General features: G+C 45.3%; 1 protein-coding gene across 18 annotated transcripts in view; it reads right to left on the minus strand.

Moving 5' to 3' along the window:
- Positions 1-22,958, minus strand: part of DTNB (dystrobrevin beta) — a 388,582-nt gene that overhangs the window by 101,819 nt on the left and 263,805 nt on the right. For all 18 annotated transcript variants that reach the window (XR_012157855.2, XR_013635525.1, XR_012157851.2 and 15 more), the window contains one exon: positions 1,702-1,787. Coding sequence is in view for 2 of the 18 variants with exons in the window: in XM_073335462.2 (XP_073191563.1) it covers positions 1,702-1,787 (86 nt within the window). In the remaining 16 variants the exon portion in view is untranslated. The remainder of the gene's footprint in view (positions 1-1,701; positions 1,788-22,958) is intronic.

Genomic DNA, 22,958 nt, shown 5'->3' on the forward strand with positions numbered 1-22,958 from the left:
CCTCATGCTGGAGGCATTGTGGTCCTACGACACTCTGCTCCAGAAAAGGAGCAGCGAAGCTTGGTCCTTCAGGCTTGCCTAGAAAGGCTTCAGGGGAGAAGCCAATCAGAGCAAGCAGGCTCAGATAAAACGAGGTACAGGGGCTGAGCAGGTCAGTTCCGGGCTGGGGCCAGAGGAGCAAGGAAGGGTGCTCCTTGCTAGAGCTCAAGGGAGAACCAGAAGATGGATTCTGGTGGCATTGACATTCAATGAGGAAGGAGAGGAGTGGAGACCTTCGGCCCTGAGGTAAAGGTGAAGAGGAAGGGGCTATGTGGGAAGCGGCCCAGGATATAACAGCAGTAGCTATTAAAGGAAGCTGCACCTGGCTGCTATTTGTTGGGTCCCTGGGTTGGGACCCGGAGTAGTGGGTGGGTCTGGGTCCCCTCACTGGCCATTGGAAGAGTGTCTGAAGCCTAAAGAAGGGGACAAGTTTCATGTAAAAGCCCAAGCACAGGGCTAGAATTTAAAGAGCTCTAGGATGGTGCTGAAGACCCTGCAGAGGGCCAACCATTTGTTGAACTCTGTTACCCTGGGAAGGGGACTGAACTTGAAGGAGTAACCTGGCTGGAGAGTTTGGGTGAGAAGAATTGATAAGGCAAAAAGTAGTCTCCAGGGAAAAAGCCCTGGGGGGCGCTGCTCCATATCAGGGCAGGAATGGTCTTAAAGCTAGCTCAGATAGGGCTGAGAACTGAGCCCAGACACACAGGGGGAGATACCAATGAGGGCACAGTGACAGACCCTGTTTGACCTTTTACCCCAGAAGGGGTGTGTTAGTGCATATTGACTGTGTGTGACTTGGTTGGAGGACTGGGCCACTGACACACACCTGATGAGGTTAACAGCCAATGTGGGGCGCCAGGAGCAGAAAGAGAGAGAGTGCATACTTACACCCAAACAAAGGAGGTGCTCATGAGAAGGGAGTTTCCCCGGTCACAAGTCTGCTCTTTAAGATTCATTCCAAACTCTACAAGCTGTCCAATAGAGGAGAAATCCTCCCTTTTCTCAAATCACATTTCCTCCATGAAGCCTTTCAAAATGCCCCCTTTCCCACACCAGCTGGCACCTAATTTATTATACTGCTATTTTCTGATTGGTTTATTCTACAAAATGTGGGTTCTAAATTACAAGATCATTGGGACAGCGACTGCAACTGCTTTAAGGTGTGTACCATGCTGGGCACACTGCTGGTGCCCAATGAATAAGACAGTTAAGTGATTTCTTGGAGCCTCAAGGGTTCTCAGGAACACAGGACATAAGGGAGACTGTCAACTTGACCAAAATGTTTGAACTTGGGAGCCTCTGAGGTATGTGTCTAGCTCCCACTGTAGTTATCAGGAACCCCCATCTTAGGGCAATGAACAGCACAAAGTATTTGGCATCAAATTCTGACCTAAGATGGGCCACTTTTTTCAAACTTGGGGAGTGGGGGGAGGTCCTAAAGGCAGGCCACCATGTCCATATTTAGACATCTCAAGAAAAAATGTGATTGTCAGAGGTAATTAACAACAGAAACTAATTGCACTAATAAAACAGGTGCACCATTCAACAAGGGAACCTATGAAACTCAGTTTAAATAACAAAATGCTAGAAATAATTAAGTAAGCCTGCAAGTAAATGTTCTGTCTCCACACACTCCCCACTAAACAGCTCTACATGTCTTACCTGTTTTTGTTTTCCAGTTCGGCTATCAGCTGTCTTTGTTGTTTATTGGCATCAAAATTGAAACCCAGGTCTGTTGGTGGGCGTGGCTAGAGGATAAGAATATGTCATATTTAATCACAGTGTGTACTGTGTGCTATACAGATAATGTGCTGCTTGGATCCAGGCTTCCTGAATGACATAGTACAATACATGGAGTATTGTTTGTTATGAAGAACGAACAATTAATAAAATATTGGTCCTAATATTGACTCTTGGGGCACACCCTCAAACTAGGACTGCACAGTTATGCTCATCAGCAGTTGCCCACGCTGGAGAGAAGTGGCTATGACTTAGTTTGTCATCTCTTTGGGAAGGGGCTTGAGAAAAACTGTATCATGTGTTTCGTAGCACACAATATTTCAATGTCATGCAGAGAGGTAGATGCAGAAGCTGGCAGTATGCTTATCGAGAGGTGGAAGGAAAGAAGGAAAAGGGTATAAAAATAGTTGAGAATTATAACATTTATAAAGAAAATCTGTTACCAGATACTGACCTTTTCATATGGCAAGTCCTGAAGAAAAGATACATGATCACCATAATACAACTGTGTCAGGAACTTAGGAAACTAACTATGGAATTGTCATAAATATAAAGGGAAGGGTAAACACCTTTAAAATCCCTTCTGGCCAGAGGAAAAACCCTTTCACCTGCAAATCATAGAATCATAGAATATCAGGGTTGGAAGGGACCCCAGAAGGTCATCTAGTCCAACCCCCTGCTCAAAGCAGGACCAATTCCCAGTTAAATCATCCCAGCCAGGGCTTTGTCAAGCCTGACCTTAAAAACCTCTAAGGAAGGAGATTCTACCACCTCCCTAGGTAACGCATTCCAGTGTTTCACCACCCTCTTAGTGAAAAAGTTTTTCCTAATATCCAGTCTAAACCTCCCCCACTGCAACTTGAGACCATTACTCCTCGTTCTGTCATCTGCTACCATTGAGAACAGTCTAGAGCCATCCTCTTTGGAACCCCCTTTCAGGTAGTTGAAAGCAGCTATCAAATCCCCCCTCATTCTTCTCTTCTGCAGGCTAAACAATCCCAGCTCCCTCAGCCTCTCCTCATAACTCATGTGTTCCAGTCCCCTAATCATTTTTGTTGCCCTTCGCTGGACTCTCTCCAATTTATCCACATCCTTCTTGAAGTGCGGGGCCCAAAACTGGACACAGTACTCCAGATGAGGCCTCACCAATGTCGAATAGAGGGGAACGATCACGTCCCTCGATCTGCTCGCTATGCCCCTACTTATACATCCCAAAATGCCATTGGCCTTCTTGGCAACAAGGGCACACTGCTGACTCATATCCAGCTTCTCGTCCACTGTCACCCCTAGGTCCTTTTCCGCAGAACTGCTGCCTAGCCATTCGGTCCCTAGTCTGTAGCTGTGCATTGGGTTCTTCCGTCCTAAGTGCAGGACCCTGCACTTATCCTTATTGAACCTCATCAGATTCCTTTTGGCCCAATCTTCCAATTGGTCTAGGTCCTTCTGTATCCTATCCCTCCCCTCCAGCGTATCTACCACTCCTCCCAGTTTAGTATCATCCACAAATTTGCTGAGAGTGCAATCCACACCATCCTCCAGATCATTTATGAAGATATTGAATAAAACCGGCCCCAGGACCGACCCTTGGGGCACTCCACTTGATACCGGCTGCCAACTAGACATGTAGCCATTGATCACTACCCGTTGAGCCCGACAATTTAGCCAGCTTTCTACCCACCTTATAGTGCATTCATCCAGCCCATACTTCCTTAACTTGCTGACAAGAATACTATGGGAGACCGTGTCAAAAGCTTTGCTAAAGTCAAGAAACAATACATCCACTGCTTTCCCTTCATCCACAGAACCAGTAATCTCACCATAAAAGGCGATTAGATTAGTCAGGCATGACCTTCCCTTGGTGAATCCATGCTGGCTGTTCCTGATCACTTTCCTCTCATGCAAGTGCTTCAGGATTGATTCTTTGAGGACCTGCTCCATGATTTTTCCAGGGACTGAGGTGAGGCTGACTGGCCGGTAGTTCCCAGGATCTTCCTTCTTCCCTTTTTTAAAGATTGGCACTACATTAGCCTTTTTCCAGTCATCCGGGACTTCCCCGGTTCGCCACGAGTTTTCAAAGATAATGGCCAGTGGCTCTGCAATCACAGCCGCCAATTCCTTCAGCACTCTCGGATGCAACTCGTCCGGCCCCATGGACTTGTGCACATCCAGCTTTTCTAAATAGTCCCTAACCACCTCTATCTCCACAGAGGGCTGGCCATCTCTTCCCCATTTTGTGATGCCCAGCGCAGCAGTCTGGGAGCTGACCTTGTTAGTGAAAACAGAGGCAAAAAAAGCATTGAGTACATTAGCTTTTTCCATATCCTCTGTCACTAGGTTGCCTCCCTCATTCAGTAAGGGGCCCACACATTCCTTGGCTTTCTTCTTGTTGCCAACATACCTGAAGAAACCCTTCTTGTTACTCTTGACATCTCTGGCTAGCTGCAGCTCCAGGTGCGATTTGGCCCTCCTGATAACATTCCTACATGCCCGAGCAATATTTTTATACTCTTCCCTGGTCATATGTCCAACCTTCCACTTCTTGTAAGCTTCTTTTTTATGTTTAAGATCCGCTAGGATTTCACCATTAAGCCAAGCTGGTCGCCTGCCATATTTACTATTCTTTCGACTCATCGGGATGGTTTGTCCCTGTAACCTCAACAGGGATTCCTTGAAATACAGCCAGCTCTCCTGGACTCCTTTCCCCTTCAAGTTAGTCCCCCAGGGGATCCTGGCCATCCGTTCCCTGAAGGAGTCGAAGTCTGCTTTCCTGAAGTCCAGGGTCCGTATCCTGCTGCTTACCTTTCTTCCCTGCGTCAGGATCCTGAACTCAACCAACTCATGGTCACTGCCTCCCAGATTCCCATCCACTTTTGCTTCCCCCACTAATTCTACCTGGTTTGTGAGCAGCAGGTCAAGAAAAGCGCCCCCCCTAGTTGGCTCCTCTAGCACTTGCGCCAGGAAATTGTCCCCTACGCTTTCCAAAAACTTCCTGGATTGTCTATGCACCGCTGTATTGCTCTCCCAGCAGATATCAGGAAAATTAAAGTCACCCATGAGAATCAGGGCATGCGATCTAGTAGCTTCCGTGAGCTGCCGGAAGAAAGCCTCATCCACCTCATCCCCCTGGTCCGGTGGTCTATAGCAGACTCCCACCACTACATCACTCTTGTTGCACACACTTCTAAACTTAATCCAGAGACACTCAGGTTTTTCTGCAGTTTCATACCGGAGCTCTGAGCAGTCATACTGCTCCCTTACATACAGTGCTACTCCCCCACCTTTTCTGCCCTGCCTGTCCTTCCTGAACAGTTTATAACCATCCATGACAGTACTCCAGTCAAGTGAGTTATCCCACCAAGTCTCTGTTATTCCGATCACGTCATAGTTCCTTGACATCACCAGGACCTCCAGTTCTCCCTGCTTGTTTCCAAGGCTTTCCAAATGTTTGTTTCCAAATGGTCAAGAAGCTAGGATAACCTCGCTGGCACCTGACCAAAATGACCAATGAGGAGACAAGATACTTTCAAAGCTGGAGGGGGGGAGAAACAAAGGGTCTGGGTCTGTCTGTGTGATGCTTTGGCCGGGGACAGAACAGGAATGGAGTCTTAGAATTTAGTAAGTAATCTAGCTAGATATGCGTTAGATTCTGTGTTCTTTAAATGGCTGAGAAAATAAGCTGTGCTGAATGTAATGGATATTCCTGTTTTTGTGTCTTTTTGTAACTTAAGGTTTTGCCTAGAGGGATTCTCTATGTTTTGAATCTAATTACCCTGTAAGGTATTTACCATCCTGATTTTACAGAGGTGATTCTTTTTACTTTTTCTTCTGTTAAAATTCTTCTTTTTTAAGAAACTGAATGCTTTTTCATTGTTCTTAAGATCCAAGGGTTTGGGTCTGTGGTCACCTATACAAATTGGTGAGGATTTTCATCAAACCTTCCCCAGGAAGGAGGGTGCAAGGTTTTGGTGAGGATTTTGTGGGGAAAGACATTTCCAAACGGGCTCTTTCCTAATAAAATAAACATGGTTAGACGTTTGGTGGTGGCAGCGAAAGTCCAAGGGCAAAAGGTAAAATAGTTTGTACCTTGGGGAAGTTTTAACCTAAGCTGGTAAAAGTAAGCTTAGGAGGTTTTCATGCAGGTCCCCACATCTGTACCCTAGAGTTCAGAGTAGGGAAGGAACCTTGACAGTAATATTCTTCCTTGTTAGACTACACTAGAACTAGATAGTTCCACACACAATTTGTTGAAGCTTTTCAGCATGCTTTCTGGAAATTCTTTGACAGTTTCTCAGGTATAACCTAATACGAATATCTCAGCCAAGAATGTTATTTCTTTTAGGTCCCAATTCCTTACAAGATATACATGTGCTTAACTTTATACACTGAGTAGTCCCCTTGAAATTAATGGGTCTACTCACAAACATAACATTAAGCAGGTGCACAAGTCTTTGCAAGACCAAACACTTAATTTGCAGAAGACTTTGGTGCTCATAAAGCTAAGGACTGAAACAGGATGACACTTGAACTCTGCTGAGTCTGTTTTGAGCAGAAGGGGAAGGCTGTAGAAAGGCTACTACCCTGTTAACTTGCCAATTCTATGGTTACTCTTAGGAGAACTGCTGCACTGAGTTTCTCCTCAGGACAAAAATGCTAAAATATTTGTACTATGCACAATCAACATAGCCCTCATCCAATGGATTAAAAACTGGCTAAATTATAGATCTCATATTATAAGTGTTAATAGTAATCATCAGTTTGGGACTCTGCAGGAATCAGTTCACAGCCAACTCTCCAATATTTTTATCAATGATGTGGAAGCATAAAATCTTTGTGTCATTTACAAAAACTTTACGAGCAAAGATTGGTGGAGTAATAAACAAGGGTAAGGACAGATCATTTATATAGAGAGATCTGGAATGACTGATAAACTTGGCGCAATCAAACATGCTGTGATGCTCTGTTCAGGGCAGCCAGAACTGTAAGCCACTGGGTTACCTGTCTGCCTTAGCAAGAGGGAGCTTTGCTGGGGCTTAAACGGTGAGATTGCTCCATTCCACATCAGCCTGTCTGAATCACCAGCACACTCTTTGAGACTCTGCACGCTTTAACCTTGCCTTGTAGGTTAACAATCAGGGAACCCGAGTTCCCCAGAAATGTATCTCTACAGTGTCCAGTCACTCTCACTGGGCACTCTCAGTAATTAGTAAGCTTGCTGTCTCCAAAGAGACAGTGCACATACTAGGTTGTTAGTTTAGCCAAGGTCCCACACTTTACGTCAGTACATTGCACTGAGACGGTTTATAGTAAAACTAAGTTTGTTAATAAAGAACATAGATTTAAGTCATACCAAGCAAGAATAGAAGGGTTACAAAGTAAACAAAAACAGCATGCCTTCTCATGCCTAAAACGTAAATCGAGGAAGCTATGCCTCTCACTTACATCAAGCAACAGCATCTCCAGCCCTCCAAGCAAGAGAATCCCCCATTCACAGACTCAGAGAGAGCTGTCCCCTTTGGCCACTAAGTGATGCATAACTAGAACGTCATTTTTGCTGCCCTTATGTTTTCCGAAATCTACTGCCTTTGCTTCAAGAGCCATGAAGATCTGCAAGGGGTTCAGACGCTGGTGTGAGATGATGCCCTATAGGTTTATAAGTGGAACAGGTGGACTGATTGATTCATGCACCATGTCAGAGTACCTGAACTGATGCCTCCAAGCTGGAGTTATCAATATTACCTGAACTCTGCCCTGTAAAATCTTTCTTGGAACACTTGGGATTAACAGAACAGAGGGAAAGTCTAGAACAGGTTCTTTCCCCACCTAATTAGAAGTGTGTCTGACAGAGATCCTGGGCTTGCTCCTCCCTGGGAGCAGAACACTGGAAACTTTGTGTTCACATTGGTAGCAAATAGGTCTACTGAGGGAATTTCCCATTTTAGGAATACCTGACCTAGACTGAGTCTTTCTATTCCCATTAGTCACTGATGGAGCTCTTTCTGTTTAAGTGAACTGCTGTATCATTCTGGGCACTTGGAAGATGTAGGGCTACCAAGATGATCCAATGTTGTATGCACCAGTCCCATAGGTGTAGCTTCCTGACATAATGGGGATGACCTTGCTCCCCTGACAGTTTATATATGCAGAGCTGCTGTGTTGTCTTTCCCATTATACAGATTACTCAACAGAAGCAAAGAACACAACATTTAGTGTATTCACACACTACATCCGAGCAGAGAACTGAACCAGTCTGACAACAAGACCCCTTGCCTCTCTAGCTCTTAGACAGAAGTGGTCCTGTACAGCTGGTACATGGCAGTCCTGTTCCTTTGTGTATTTCATGGTGAGTTGGCTAGCCTGCGTCTTTCAGATCTTTGTTAGTTTGATACTGTTGGATACATAGATCATCAATAAATGAAACATCTTCTCGTTGTCCCTTTGAAGACAGGGATGCCCTTGGTGCTTCCCACAGGCTAGTTCAACTGACTCAATCTCTTTGACCTTGTTCACACTTGGATGTTTTCCTAAAATGTCCCACTGCTCCTGCCACTGCTTCAGTTTAACTAGATACAGCAACTACAAGACTTCTAGTGTAAGGAAGGAAGGATAATCCTGCAGTTAAGGCATGAGACTGGGACTCAGGGAGCCAAATTCTCTGGTAGTGTAAATTGACTTACATGGGCATAGAGTCTGACTCTGGAAATCTGGTCTCATCTCTCAGTGCTAGCGCAGACTTCTTGTGAGACCCTGAGCCACTCACTCAAACTATGGAATCATACATTTCGTTACTTTTGTAGGCTAACCTTGCACACAGCAGAGGTCCTTACATCCCCATCTCCATTCTCCCCCACAGACACCTTCTATGACACCCTCCCATTCTCCTCTGTCCAGGACTTGCTGCAACCTGGCCATCCCCATCCTCATGCCAGGTACTCTATGTCTCCCCATTCCCCCCATGCTAGGGACTCTGTGTGCCCCCCATTCTGCCTTCCCAGGACCAAACCATGGTCCTCCTGTTAACCGCACAATTTGGGGCACCCAGTTTATACCCTACCAAGATCCCAGGGTATGACCCAATTAATTTTTTTTAGGGCTTGGGGCATAAGGCACCTACCCTTACTCATGGGGCTTAGGGCTTTACGGGTTTGCAGGCCCTTTTTTAGTGAAAGAGCTTTATATAACTGTGTTTTAAATGTTTATTTATTATCAATATATACAGAATACATATGCTAAGCAATTCTATGATGCTTACCATTTTTAATATACAAATTTTATTTGATGGCTAGTTAGGATTTATTTGTTTGGGGGGGATTGGTGCTTTCATACGTTATTGTTGTGCAGGGTATGATATTTTGTAGCTTGTTGTATTGTAGTTTGAAGTTGATTTTTAAGGAGCTTTGTTTTTTATTTATATCATATAGGTAAATTTTAAAAAAAATTATGAAATCTATTATTTTTAAGTAACACGTAATTAATTATGCATTGTCTTTTGTTTTTTATTTAAGTTTAAATTGTAATTTATTTTTGTGCAGATGGTTAGCATCCATTTGCCGGTTAGAGCTTATTTTATTTGTTATTATTTGTTGGTGTTTTGTGTATTTTTAAAATGGGTAACGCTCGAGCGCTTTGATTTTATAATTTCGTGGGTTATAACTCTTGTTAGGGACATTCCGGGGGGGGGGGTACTTTATTAGCAGCCTAGCATTATTTTTCTTAATTTCAGTGATGAAATCCCTGAGTTTCATCCCGGGCTGCCCAAGGCTGGTTTAGTAAGGGGCTTAGTTAGGTCCCAGGCCTACACTCCATCTGCCATGCACAGGTTCTGTGTAGCCTTCATGCCCAGGTCCCCCATTTTTCACACAGGCCAGAGGCTGTGTATATCCCTCTTTCCCTGCTTACAAGAGTCCCCCACTCTCACACTCCCAACAGAAGTTCTGTGTGCCAGCCCTTCCCCCCATGGACGGGGCTCCGTGTGTGCCCCTCCCCACATTCTTATTCTTTCTTTCTTTCTTTGCTTTCTCTTTCAGAGTGTCAGCATCTTAAGATCAACTGATACAGGCTGAACTAAAATGAGGGCTCTTGTGATGCTGGAATGATGTTAATTTGTGCCATGATCAGCTCTTTGATCCTTAGAGGATTATGGTGGGGGTTGAAGCTGTGGTTCTGCTAACCAGATGTCAGGGGCACTATATGTCCCCCATTTCCCACTCTTGGTTTCTTTGTTTTTCATCAAAATCATTATGGTTCTGACTACTGATGCCTAGAACAGTCTCTGAAATTTTGGAATCTAGCAGATGTGGTGTTCAAGTGATCATATTACTTCCAAACAGAGAAATGCCATCAATTTGAGCATACGCGCTTCACAAGCTCAGCCAATAACAGAGTATAGTAGGAGTCGGCAGCTCCTGGAATTTTAACCAGTGCATTGTCTGGACCTGCCCTGGTGTTAGCAATGTGTGAATTTACAGAGAAGCCTAATTTAGACAGTCTTGAATTTGGCAATCCATGAGTTTTTTTGCTAGTAGTATTTCTATCTTCATTACATGATTATACATCACTTTGCTAGCAGTAAAACCAAAGACATGAGTTTGTCTGTATTTATACTACCAACTTGTCTATTAGATCAGGTGTGACCTTAGTGCTTCCCACAGGCTAGGGGTCAAATTTACAAAAACTACTTCTAGCTTTAGGTGCCCAACTTTAAACATAAATTCTGCCTGTAGCTGCCTTTACCTTTGATACAGAGATGTGGCTGGCGGAAAATACAGTCCCCAGCATGCACGACTGTTTTCAATTCAGTGGCTCAAGAAGTGAACAGTTGGACCTGTAGTCCCAGCAAACTGCACTTCTCTAGTGAAAGTGAGGTTGGTTGCAACCTGCTTGACTTTATATACATCTTTTACTTTATTCCATTTAAAGTACTGATAATCTGACACAGGGATTTGCAGACATATCATTTCACTGATGCAGACAATTTCCTTGCCTTTTTTTTTTTAAAGGATTATTTAGTACATGATCATATCAACTGAAGAACAATGCCTACAGCTATCTTACCTCTAGGACAGAGCTGTTGTCTCTTTTATGAAAGTTTTTTCTGTGAAGAAAAAAGTATTAAAAAGCTTTTACTGCATCCCCACAAGTCCCTGCTCCTTTGCAATGAATGTCATAGAACAGTTGTCTTGCCTTGCACCCTGTATTTAGAGCTCATTGGGAAGCATTCCATTTGCTGGCTCTAGATATGAAACATTTCCGGTAGAATTCTGATCAGAATTGTTCAGAATATTTTCCTTTCCCTCTATGCACACCTTCTGAAAGGCAAAAACTTGTGATCGTGCCTCTAAAACTTACTCACAAAGTCCATTAGTACTTAGTCTTCATGATCATTTCAAATCTAGAATCACTGTGATAAGCAGAGTTAAATCATCTCCATTTTCAGTCTTACGAAATACATTGAGTTAACTGGGTGAACGGCTTCCACCTCCCTCACACTAGATTAAAGCAACTTTTCTCTTTGTCTTCAAGGCCCTAAAAGCCTGGCTCCTGCTCTCCCTTCTGCTCCCATCACTTTGCATTCCTCCCCCAGCTCTTCCCACACGCTGTAACTTCCCCTTTGCTTCCTTTTCTCACTCTTGTCTCTGGGTCTTCTTCCATGCTGCTCCATCTGTCTCAGCCCACCTTTGAGAAAAAACACACTTCTGCACGGAGGCCTATAAACCCCACCTGCTACCTCACCCATGCTAAGGCACTAATTTATCTAGTTTAAAGAAAGAAGTCTGGTTTTAAAAGACTCCATGCAAAAATCTTTTTTTTTTTGTGTCAGCGAGACTCCGGTTTAGCAAGCCCGGAACAAGAACCACTTCCATTTTGATAGGTAGGTGAGTCTGGTGGAAGGCTTTCTGCTACTTAGTAACGCCTGGTGAACTTGGTCTGAGCAAGCCTGTTCTCTGGGATTTAGTGGAGGACCATCCAGGCCTTTAAATGAAGGGAACACAGGTTTGGGTTGAGGAGCCAACAGTGGCCCTGAGTGATCAAATCCAGGTGCAACAGGAGTGAGACGAGTCGCCATTGAGAGGTCCAGCAGAATGCAGAACCAGTATTGGCAGGGCCATGCTGGGGCTATTAATATAACCCAGGCATGGTCCTGCTTGATTTTTAGTAGCACTCTCTGTGGGAGTGGGACTGGGGGGAAGCAGTTTCCATCCAGGGTAGCAGGGAGGTGTCTGTGATAGAACCCAGAAGGGAGCATAATTGGTAACATTTTCTCTTGTACTTGTTCACAAATAGGTCTATTGGGGGAGTCCCCCACTGCCGGAAAATGCCTTTGGCTACGTCCGGGTGAAGAGACCAATCATAAAATCCTAGAATATCAGGGTTGGAAGGGACCTCAGGAGGTCACCTAGTCCAACCCCCTGCTCAAAGCAGGACCAATCCCCAACTAAATCATCCCAGCCAGGGCTTTGTCAAGCCTGACCTTAAAAACTTCTAAGGAAGGAGATTCCACCACCTCCCTAGGTAACACATTCCAGTGTTTCACCACCCTTCTAGTGAAAAAGTTTTTCCTAATATCCAACCTAGACCTCCCCCACTGCAACTTGAGGCTGTTACTCCTTGTTCTGTCATCAGCTACCACTGAGACAGTCTAGATTCATCCTCTTTGGAACCCCCTTTCAGGTACTTGAAAGCAGCTATCAAATCCCCCCTCATTCTTCTCTTCAGCAGACTACACAATCCCAGTTCCCTCAGCCTCTCCTCATAAGTCATGTGTTCCAGTCCCCTAATCATTTCTGTTGCCCTCCGCTGGACTCTCTCCAATTTTTCCACATCCTTCTTGTAGTGTGGGGCCCAAAACTGGACACAGTACTCCAGATGAGGCCTCACCAATGTCGAATAGAGGGGAACGATCACGTCCCTCGATCTGCTGGCAATGCCCCTACCTATACATCCCAAAATGCCACTGGCCTTCTTGGCAACAAGGGCACACTGTTGACTCATATCCAGCTTCTGGTCCACTGTAACCCCTAGGTCCTTTTCTGCAGAACTGCTGCCTAGCCATCTGGTCCCTAGTCTGTAGCAGTGCATGGGATTCTTCCGTCCTAAGTGCAGGACTCTGCACTTGTCCTTGTTGAACCTCATCAGATTTCTTTTGGCCCAATCCTCTAATTTGTCTAGGGCCCTCTGTATCCTATCCCTACCCTCCAGCGTATCTACCTCTCCTCCCAGTTTAGTCATCTGCAAACTTGCTGAGGGTGCAATCCACACCATCCTCCAGATCATTTATGAAGATATTGAACAAAACCGGCCCGAGGACCGACCCTGGGGGCACTCCACTTGATACTGGCTGCCAACTAGACATGGAGCCATTGATCACTATCCCTTGAGCCCGACAATCTAGCCAACTTTCTATCCACCTTATCATCCATTCATCCAGCCCATACTTCTTTAACTTGCTGGCAAGAATACTGTGGGAGACTGTGTCAAAAGCTTTGCTAAAGTCAAGGAACAACGCGTCCACCACTTTCCCCTCATCCACAGAGCCAGTTATCTCGTCATAGAAGGCAATTAGATTAGTCAGGCATGACTTGCCCTGGGTGAATCCATGTTGACTGTTCCTGATCACTTTCCTCTCCTCTAAGTGCTTCAGAATTGATTCCTTGAGGACCTGCTCCATGATTTTTCCAGGAACTGACGTGAGGCTGACTGGCCTGTAGTTCCCAGGATCCTCCTTCTTCCCTTTTTTAAAGATGGGCACTACATTAGCCTTTTTCCAGTCATCTGGGACCTCCCCCGATCGCCATGAGTTTTCAAAGATAATGGCCAATGGCTCTGCAATCACATCCACCATCTCCTTCAGCACTCTCGGATGCAGTGCATTTGGCCCCATGGACTTGTGCTCGTCCAGCTTTTCTAAATAGTCCCGAACCACTTCTTTCTCCACAGAGGGCTGGTCACCTCCTCCCCATGCTGTGCTGCCCAGTGGAGTAGTCTGGGAGCTGACCTTCTTCATGAAGACAGAGGCAAAAAAAGCATTGAGTACATTAGCTTTTTCCACTTCCTCTGACACTAGCTTGCCTCCCTCATTCAGTAAGGGGCCCACACTTTCCTTGGCTTTCTTCTTGTTGCTAACATACCTGAAGAAACCCTTCTTGTTACTCCCAACATCTCTTGCTAGCTGCAACTCCAGGTGTGATTTGGCCTTCCTGATTTCACTCCTGCATCCCCGAGCAATATTTTTATACTCTTCCCTGGTCATTTGTCCAATCTTCCACTTCTTATAAGCTTCTTTTTTGTGTTCAAGATCAGCAAGGATTTCACACATGACTGGGGAAAGACCTACTAAGATGATCGACTAGCTCATTCTGATTGAATGGGCTTCATAAAAGTCCCATAGGTGAACTGCTTCCTGACAAAGGAAGGATGAGCTAGTTCCTCCTGCCTGTTGAAGTAAAACAGCATTGTGGTGTTGTCTGTAAGAACAAACAGGTTTCTCCCTGTGATATGAGGCAGGGAAGCCTGACAGGCAAGGTGAACTGCCCTGAGCTCTCTGATGTTGATATGGAGAGCTCCCTCGGTGACCAAAGACCCTGAGTCCTGAGGGATCTCTGGTGGGCTCCCCACCCTACCACCGACACATCTGAGACCAGAGTCATTGACGGTTGAGGGCAGATGAAGAGAATGTCCACCTGAATGTTGAGAGGATCCAATCACCAATTTAGGGAAATTAAAATTGAGGAAGGTATTGTGTGTACAGTATCCAGACAAAGACAGCTTTGTGAGGAAGCTGAGGCTAGCCAAGTTTGGAGAGGTTTGAGGTGCAATCTCGCATGTTGTATCACATATGTGCGCAAGGCCAGATGGTGTAGAAGCCTCATACACTTTTGGGCTGTTGTGACTGGATGACATTTGAGGTTTCACCAGGGTTAGGATCGATTGGAATTGTAACTCTGGGAGGAACACCCTGGCCTGGATAGTGTCCAACACTGCCCCAATAACTTTATCCTCTGTACTGGCCAAAGGGTAAACTGTCTGCATTGATCAGTAGGCCTAGGGCCTTGAATAACCTGAGCCCTAGGCTGGCCCTTGACTAGCCAGTCATCCAGGTAAGAGCAGCCCTGCACTCCTAATCTGCTCAGTAGGCATCACTTAAATCAAGGGCGGGATACCAATCTCCAGAATCCAGAGAGGGAATAATGGATGCCAGGGTGACCACACGGATCTTTATCTTTTTGAGATAGTTGTTCACTTGATGCAGGGTTAAAATAGGCCTGAGATGTCCCTTGGTTTTGGGGTTTAGAAAATCATGGAAGTAGAAACCCTTCCTTCTGAAATTCTGCAAACAAAGGAAAAACACAGTCTAGCATTATGGGAACTGGTACCACTTCCTTGAGCATCCCATCAAAACGCCTGCTCAGAACCCCCTGGATGTCTAGGTGGAGCAGGCATTGATGCAGAGGTGGAAGGGGGAGGTGATCTAATCCTATAATCCCTATTCCTTTTCCTCTGTAGGTCCTGATGGGTAGCCAGGGCAGAGTACCAGAGGGGTTGAGGAGGCATGTAGTGATTCCTGGAAGGGGCTGGAGTGTGGGGTTGCCCTTGAGTCCTTTAGACCAAGAAGCTTTGCATCCATCTGCTCCAAAAAGAGTGACGTTCCTTCGAAAGGCAGGTCCTATACAGTCTGTTGGACCTCCTACACGAGCCCAGAGGACTGCCACCAGGAACTCCTATGCATGGCCATCGATGAAGCCACGGACCCGGCAGCCGTGTCCAGAGCAGCTTGTAACAAGGCCCTTGCCCACTAGGAAGGAGAACCCTTGCCTCTCATCTTTTGGCAACAGTCTTTAAATTTTTGCATGGAGTCCCATATGTTAAAGTCATACCTGCCCAACAGCGTTTACTGGTTGGCAATCCTGAGTTGAAACCCCCTAGTAGAATAAACTTTCCTACCAAAAAGGTCTAATTTTTTTGAGTGTTTTTGGTTTTGGGTTGCACCCTGATGTCCCTGCCTCTCTCACAGTGGCAGCAGACGCTACTGGGGACCCTGGGGGAAGGGGGGGATAAGTCTAAAGGAACTCATAATATTTTCGCTCAGCCTCTTTTGAAGCGGGAGGAAGGGATGCAGGGATCTGCCAGAAACCCTTAACTGCACACCCTCCGGGGGTGCAGAACTCATATGGCCCACATTTTTCTGTGCCTCTCCCCCCCCCCGAAAAAATGCAAAAAAACCCTGCTGGGGTACAGGTGCCTCTTCCCTAGCAGTGCGTCTGTTCCAGCTTGCGTGGCGCAGCCTGAGAGAGAGGGGGCTGACTGTGTGCGCCTGCATGCTTGATCGCCATTGGGCAGACGAGTGTGTGCCAACAAGTGAGAGAGAGAGACACAGACACTCTGTCTCTCTCTCTTGCGACTGCAGCTCCCTGGCGTGGAAGGTTAGGGCTTTTTATTATGCATGAGGCAGGCTAGAGGCACAAACGTAGCAGCCTGACTGTGTAGTAACATTGTTAAAGTTGCTGTTGATGGTTAATTGATCTCATTCTTTGAGGCAGAAATGAAGCAGCCTGCCTACATAGTAACATTGTTAATGTTCCTATTGTTAGTTAACTGTTCCCATTCTCAGTCAATTCCCCCAGGAGCATAAAGCCCGTGAAAGTTTTAAGGCCCCTACATTGCCAGAGTGATGTAAAGGACCCTTATTATAAATGACAGTAACGGACGCCTCAGCTTGGAAGATCTATGGGCTTCCTCACTTTTCTCCTGTGCCAAAGTGGCACAATGGGGTTAGATTACAGCTCAGGATTTATTTTACTTACCCATTTAAAAAAAAAGGCTTTGAGGGCAAATAAAACATTGACCAAGCAGTCAGTAAAACGGCAGGACAGTCAGAACCAAGCACTTCCCAAAGTCCCCAGCCAGGTCCAGGACAATGATTAGCAAAACTGTATGACTTTCAGGTGTGAAATTCTGAGCAATTTAAAATGACATTCTACATTAAAAAAAATTTTTTTTTATGTTGTTTGGTGTTCTGTAATGTAATTTAAATGAAAATCCAGGATTATAACTGGAACGCAGGGTATTAGTTACCAAGTGTTTGTAACTTAACTTTCATGTGTTTAGGAAATGCTGAATAATTATTGTGACTTTTTTCTGTATTGTAGTTTCAATAAATTACTAAAACAATTGAAACTGGTGTGATTATATTGTATTATTTTGACAAATAAAATATGCAGAATTTTTAATTTTTTTATGCAGAATTTTGAAATTTTGTTGGCACAGAATCCCCCCCGGAGTATTAACTGGGTCCAGAATGGGTTTACTGAGAGGCTGAGAACGTCTTCCCAGATGTCATGTAAGGTGGGAATTTAGATTGCTAAAAAGAAAAGCTACATTTTTTCTTGCAAGATTTTTTTCTCTTCATATTTTCCATTCTGTGCGAAAGCCCCTGGGAATGGCTAGGCTGCATCTCTGAGTGGAGTTTTCTAGCTCCAGCATGGTATTTATTTTAATCAGCACTCACTCTACCGACATAAAACCCTATCACTCTTAAACAGCATGAACTATGCAGAATCTGTTGAGCATTTGACATTCTTATCCACAGACACGTTTGAGTTCTAAATATTGAATGTGTGGTGCATCAGCATTTATTTTTATTTATTTATTTATTTATTTATTTATTTGGATTCTTTGATTATGGGATGGTGTTCCAAGAAGGAGGAGTGCCAGGCAGAGATGGGCTCCACCTAACAAAGAGAGGGAAGAGCATCTTCGCAAGCAGGCTGGCTAACCTGGTGAGGAGGGTTTTAAACAAGGTTCACCAGGGGAAGGAGACCAAAGCCCTGAGGTAAGTGGGGAAGTGGGATACCGGGGGGAAGCATGAGCAGGAGAATGCGAAAGGGGAGGGCTCCTGCCTCATACTAAGAAAGCAGGACAAACAGCAAGTTATCTCAAGTGCCTATACACAAATGCGCGAAGCCTGGGAAACAAGCAGGGAGAACTGGAGGTCCTGGCACAGTCAAGGAATTATGATGTGACTGGAATAACAGAGACTTGGTGGGATAACTCCCATGACTGGAGTACTGTCATGGATGGATATAAGCTGTTCAGGAAGGACAGGCAGGGCAGAAAAGGTGGGGGAGTAGCACTGTATGTAAGGGAGCAATATGACTGCTCAGAGCTCCGGTATGAAACTGCAGAAAAACCTGAAAGTCTCTGGATTAAGTTTAGAAGCGTGAGCAACAAGGGTGATATCATGGTGGGAGTGTACTATAGACCACCGGATTAGGGGGATGAGGTGGACGAGGCTTTCTTCTGGCAACTAACGGAAGTTACTAGATCGCAGGCCCTGATTCTCATGGGAGACTTCAATAACCTGATACCTGCTGGGAGAGCAATACAGAGGTGCACAGACAATCCAGGATGTTTTTGGAAAGTGTAGGGGACAATTCCCTGGTGCAGGTGCTGGAGGAACCAACTAGGGGCAGAGCTCTTCTTGACCTCCTGCTCACAAACCGGGAAGAATTAGTAGGGGAAGCAAAAGTGGATGGAAACCTGGGAGGCAGTGACCATGAGATGGTTGAGTTCAGGATCCTGACACAGGGAAGAAAGGAGAGCAGCAGAATACGGACCCTGGACTTCAGAAAAGCAGACTTTGACAACCTCAGGGAACTGATGGGCAGGATCCCCTGGGAGAATAACATGAGGAGGAAAGGAGTCCAGCAGAGTTGGCTGTATTTTAAAGAATCCTTATAGAGGTTACAGGGACAAACCATCCCGATGTGCAGAAAGAATAGTAAATATGGCAGGCGACCAGCTTGGCTTAACAGTGAAATCCTTGCTGATCTTAAACACAAAAAAGAAGCTTACAAGAAGTGGAAGATTGGACAAATGACCAGGGAAGAGTATAAAAATATTGCTCGGGCATGTAGGAGTGAAATCAGGAAGGCCAAATCACACCTGGAGTTGCAGCTAGCAAGAGATGTTAAGAGTAACAAGAAGGGTTTCTTCAGGTATGTTAGCAACAAGAAGAAAGTCAAGGAAAGTGTGGGCCCCTTACTGAATGAGGGAGGCAACCTAGTGTCAGAGGATGTGGAAAAAGCTAATGTACTCAATGCTTTTTTTGCCTCTGTCTTCATGAAGAAGGTCAGCTCCCAGACTACTCCACTGGGCAGCACAGCATGGGGAGGTGGAGACCAGCCCTCTGTGAAGAAAGAAGTGGTTCAGGACTATTTAGAAAAGCTGGACGAGCACAAGTCCATGGGGCCGGATGCACTGCATCTGAGAGCGCTGAATGAGTTGGTGGATGTGATTGCAGAGCCATTGGCCATTATCTTTGAAAACTCATGGTGATCGGGGGAGGTCCCAGACGACTGGAAAAAGGCTAATGAAGTGCCCATCTTTGAAAAAGGGAAGGAGGAGGATCTGGGGAACTACAGGCCAATCTGCCTCTCGTCAGTCCCTGGAAAAATCATGGAGCAGGTCCTCAAGGAATCAATTCTGAAGCACTTAGAGGAGAGGAAAGTGATCAGGAACAGTCAGCATGGATTCACCCAGGGCAAGTCATGCCTGACTAATCTAATTGCCTTCTATGACGAGATAACTGGCTCTGTGGATGAGGGGAAAGCAGTGGACGTGTTGTTCCTTGACTTTAGCAAAGCTTCTGACACGGTCTCCCACAGTATTCTTGCCAGTAAGTTAAAGAAATATGGGCTGGATGAATGGACGATAAGGTGGATAGAAAGCTGGCTAGATTGTCGGGCTTAACGGGTAGTGATCAATGGCTCCATGTCTAGTTGGCAGCCGGTATCAAGTGGAGTGCCCCCAGGGTCGGTCCTCGGGCCGGTTTTGTTCAATATCTTCATTAATGATCTGGACGATGGGGTGGATTGCACCCTCAGCAAGTTCGCGGATAACGCTAAGCTACGGGGAGAGGTAGATACGCTGGAGGGTAGGGATAGGATACAGAGGGACCTAGTCAAATTAGAGGACTGGGCCAAAAGAAATCTCATGATGTTCAACAAGGACAAGTACAGAATCCTGCACTTAGGATGGAAGAATCCTATGCATCGCTACAGACTAGGGACCCAATGGCTAGGCAGCAGTTCTGCTGAAAAAGACCTAGGGGTTACAGTGGACGAGAAGCTGGATATGAGTCAACAGTGTGCCATTGTTGCCAAGAAGGCCTATGGCATTTTGGGACTATAAGTTGGGGCATTGCCAGCAGATCAAGGGACGTGATTGTTCCCCTCTATTCAACATTGGTGAGGCCTCATCTGGAGTACTGTGTCCAGTTTTGGGCCCCACACTACAAGAAGGATGTGGAAAAATTGGAAAACGTCCAGCGGAGGGCAACAAAAATGATTAGGGGACTGGAACACATGATTTATGAGGAGAGGCTGAGGGAACTGGGATTGTTTAGTCTGCGGAAGACAAGAACGAGGGGGGATTTGATAGCTGCTTTCAAGTACCTGAAAGGGGGTTCCAAAGAGGATGGATCTAGACCGTTCTCAGTGGTAGCTGATGACAGAACAAGGAGTAATGGCCTCAAGTTGCAGTTGGGGAGGTTTAGGTTGGATATTAGGAAAAACTTTTTCACTAGGAGGGTGGTGAAACACTGGAATGCATTACTTAGGGAGGTGGTGGAATCTCCTTCCTTAGAAGTTTTTAAGGTCAGGCTTGACAAAGCCCTGGCTGGGATGATTTAGTTGGGGATTGGTCCTGCTTTGAGCACGGGGTTGGACTAGATAACCTGCTGAGGTCCCTTCGAACCCTGATATTCTAGGATTCTATGATTCACAGAGAAAATCTCTCATATATTGGATGTACTCAGAGAACATTAGGACAAAACAAATATGGGACCAAAGAGACAATTCCCACCTTCTAAAAACATAGCCGAGTTGTACAAGTAATAGTCATGGAAGTACTCAAAGCAATGAGGGCCACCCATGTGATTTTGCCCACCTTGCCACTCCTAGCTAGTGAGAGAAAACGTATGTTCTAGGACCCTAACAAACATGGTGTATTCACACTTCCTTTGAAGAGGACAGCTTAACAAAGAGAAGGTTAAGGGGAGACTTGATTACAGTCTATAAGTAAAAAGAAAAGGAGTACTTGTGGCGCCTTAGAGACTAACCAATTTATTTGAGCATAAGCTTTCGTGAGCTACAGCTCACTTCATCGGATGAAGTGCATTTTTTTTTTGCGAATACAGACTAATAAGGCTGTTACTCTGAAACCAGTCTATAAGTACCTGCACAAGGAACAAATATTTAATCTTCAATCTAGCAGAGAAAGGTCTAATATGGTCCAATGGCTGGACACTGTAACTAGATACATTTCAGACCGGAAATAAGGTGTAAATTTTTACAGTGAGGAGTAATTAGCCATTGGAACAATTTACAAAAGTTGATGGTAGATTCTCCATCACAGACAATTTTTAAATCAAAATTGGATATTTTTCTAAACTATCTGCTGTAGGAATTATTTTGGGGAATTATTTCTCTGGCCTGTGCTATACAGGAAGTCAGACTAGATGATCACAATGGTCTCTTCTGGCCTTGGAATCTTTGGCTGTAGATGACTTTGCCAATTACTACTCTGGGTTGAACTTCTCTTATTAACCAAGATAATGAAGGAGTTAGGAAAAAGCAGTTGCAAATGCCACCTCTCAGTTGCCAGTATCCTGAATTCCTCTCAGCCAGGCTTCATGCCCGGATACGGTACTGAGACAGAACTCATTTCTTCAGTGAAAGAACTCCTGACCATCCTCCACTGATACCAGAGTTGTAGATGGTGGGTACTGGACTCAACAGTAGGGATGAGGTTGGCATCAAAATCAACTGTACCAGTGCTGAGGGCAATGATTCAGACAATACTGGGGAGCAGCACTCAGGGGCTCTTGCTCTTACTGGAAGGTTTATGAGAACCCTTATCCACTGAAATACAATGGCTGGAGTCCCCATGACAGGTTGAGGAAACTTCTTGGGTCTCATACAGTTTTTACTTCCAGAGACGTGGAAGTTTTGGCGGCCTTGGCAGATGGCCCTAGGGAAGGGAAGCAATGCCTCTTCTCTCTGTAGGTCTTCACGGGGTTTTCCTCCTTGAGAGAGCCAGAGAGGAAAGAGGAGCAGCCAGAGCACTTCTGGAGGAGGAGTACTCATTTAATCATATAAGAGTCCGGATCCAAAGCTGGAAGCATGGATTTCTCCATGAGGTGCTCCTCAGACATGCTGTGTTCTCCTAGTAAAGGACTTGCAGGTGCTGCACTTAGTCCTTACTGGCTTTTAACCAAGACAAATGAGGCAATGAGTTAATGGGCATAACAGCCTCACATAAAGTTTAAATTGTGGGACGTCTGCATAGTAACGTGGAACTGAAGTATCACTCCAGTAACAAAAACAAAGGAAGATGTATTGCTGGAATACAAAGAAAGCAAGCACTACAAACAAAACACTATGTACATTAAGGCTTGGTCTACACTTGAAAGTTAAGTCAGCATAGCTATGTTGGTCACAGGTGTGAAAAAACCACAACTTGACCGACATAGTTATACCGACAAAACCACCAGTGTAGGTGCAGCTGTGTGGATGGAAGAGTGCTTGTGTCAACAAAGCTAACTTGGTTCAGGGATATGATGTTCCTACACTGAGAGAAAATCCCCTTCTGTCGGTGTAGGTTGAGTCTACACTAGGGGACTATGCTGACATAGGGTATGTCTATGTTATGGAGCCTAAGTCCTAAACTAACACAAACTATTTACACATGAAAAGGTTACTGACAAGCTAGAAAAAACTGAGAGCTTGAAACTGTCCCCTGCTGTGATATGAAGTGGTAGAGCTTGTGAGATAATAAGGCCCTGTGGTATAAGAGTGCCAGTGAATCCTAGACTGGGCCTTGAGTTCCATCCCAAGTAGCAGCAAGACCAGTGTCGGGACTCGTGGGTACTGAGGCTTAATATCTTGGTAAAGTAGAACTGGTGCTTTAAACTTGGAACCTGATGGCAGGGAAATAAGCAATCTCACCAGCACTGATGAGGGCACAACTGGCACTTGTCCCCCTTTCCTGGTGCTCGAAGGAGCAACAGGGAGTGCTAAAGCTTCCACAGTTCTGAAGAGACTGACTCAGCGTCTGCACCTGTCTCATCCTCCCTCAGCATGAGGAACTATCCTGAGCAGCAAATTTCAATAAAATGATTTGTA

This window comes from Lepidochelys kempii, chromosome 3 (genome assembly GCF_965140285.1).
Source record: "Lepidochelys kempii isolate rLepKem1 chromosome 3, rLepKem1.hap1, whole genome shotgun sequence".
Classification (NCBI taxonomy): domain Eukaryota; kingdom Metazoa; phylum Chordata; order Testudines; family Cheloniidae; genus Lepidochelys; species Lepidochelys kempii.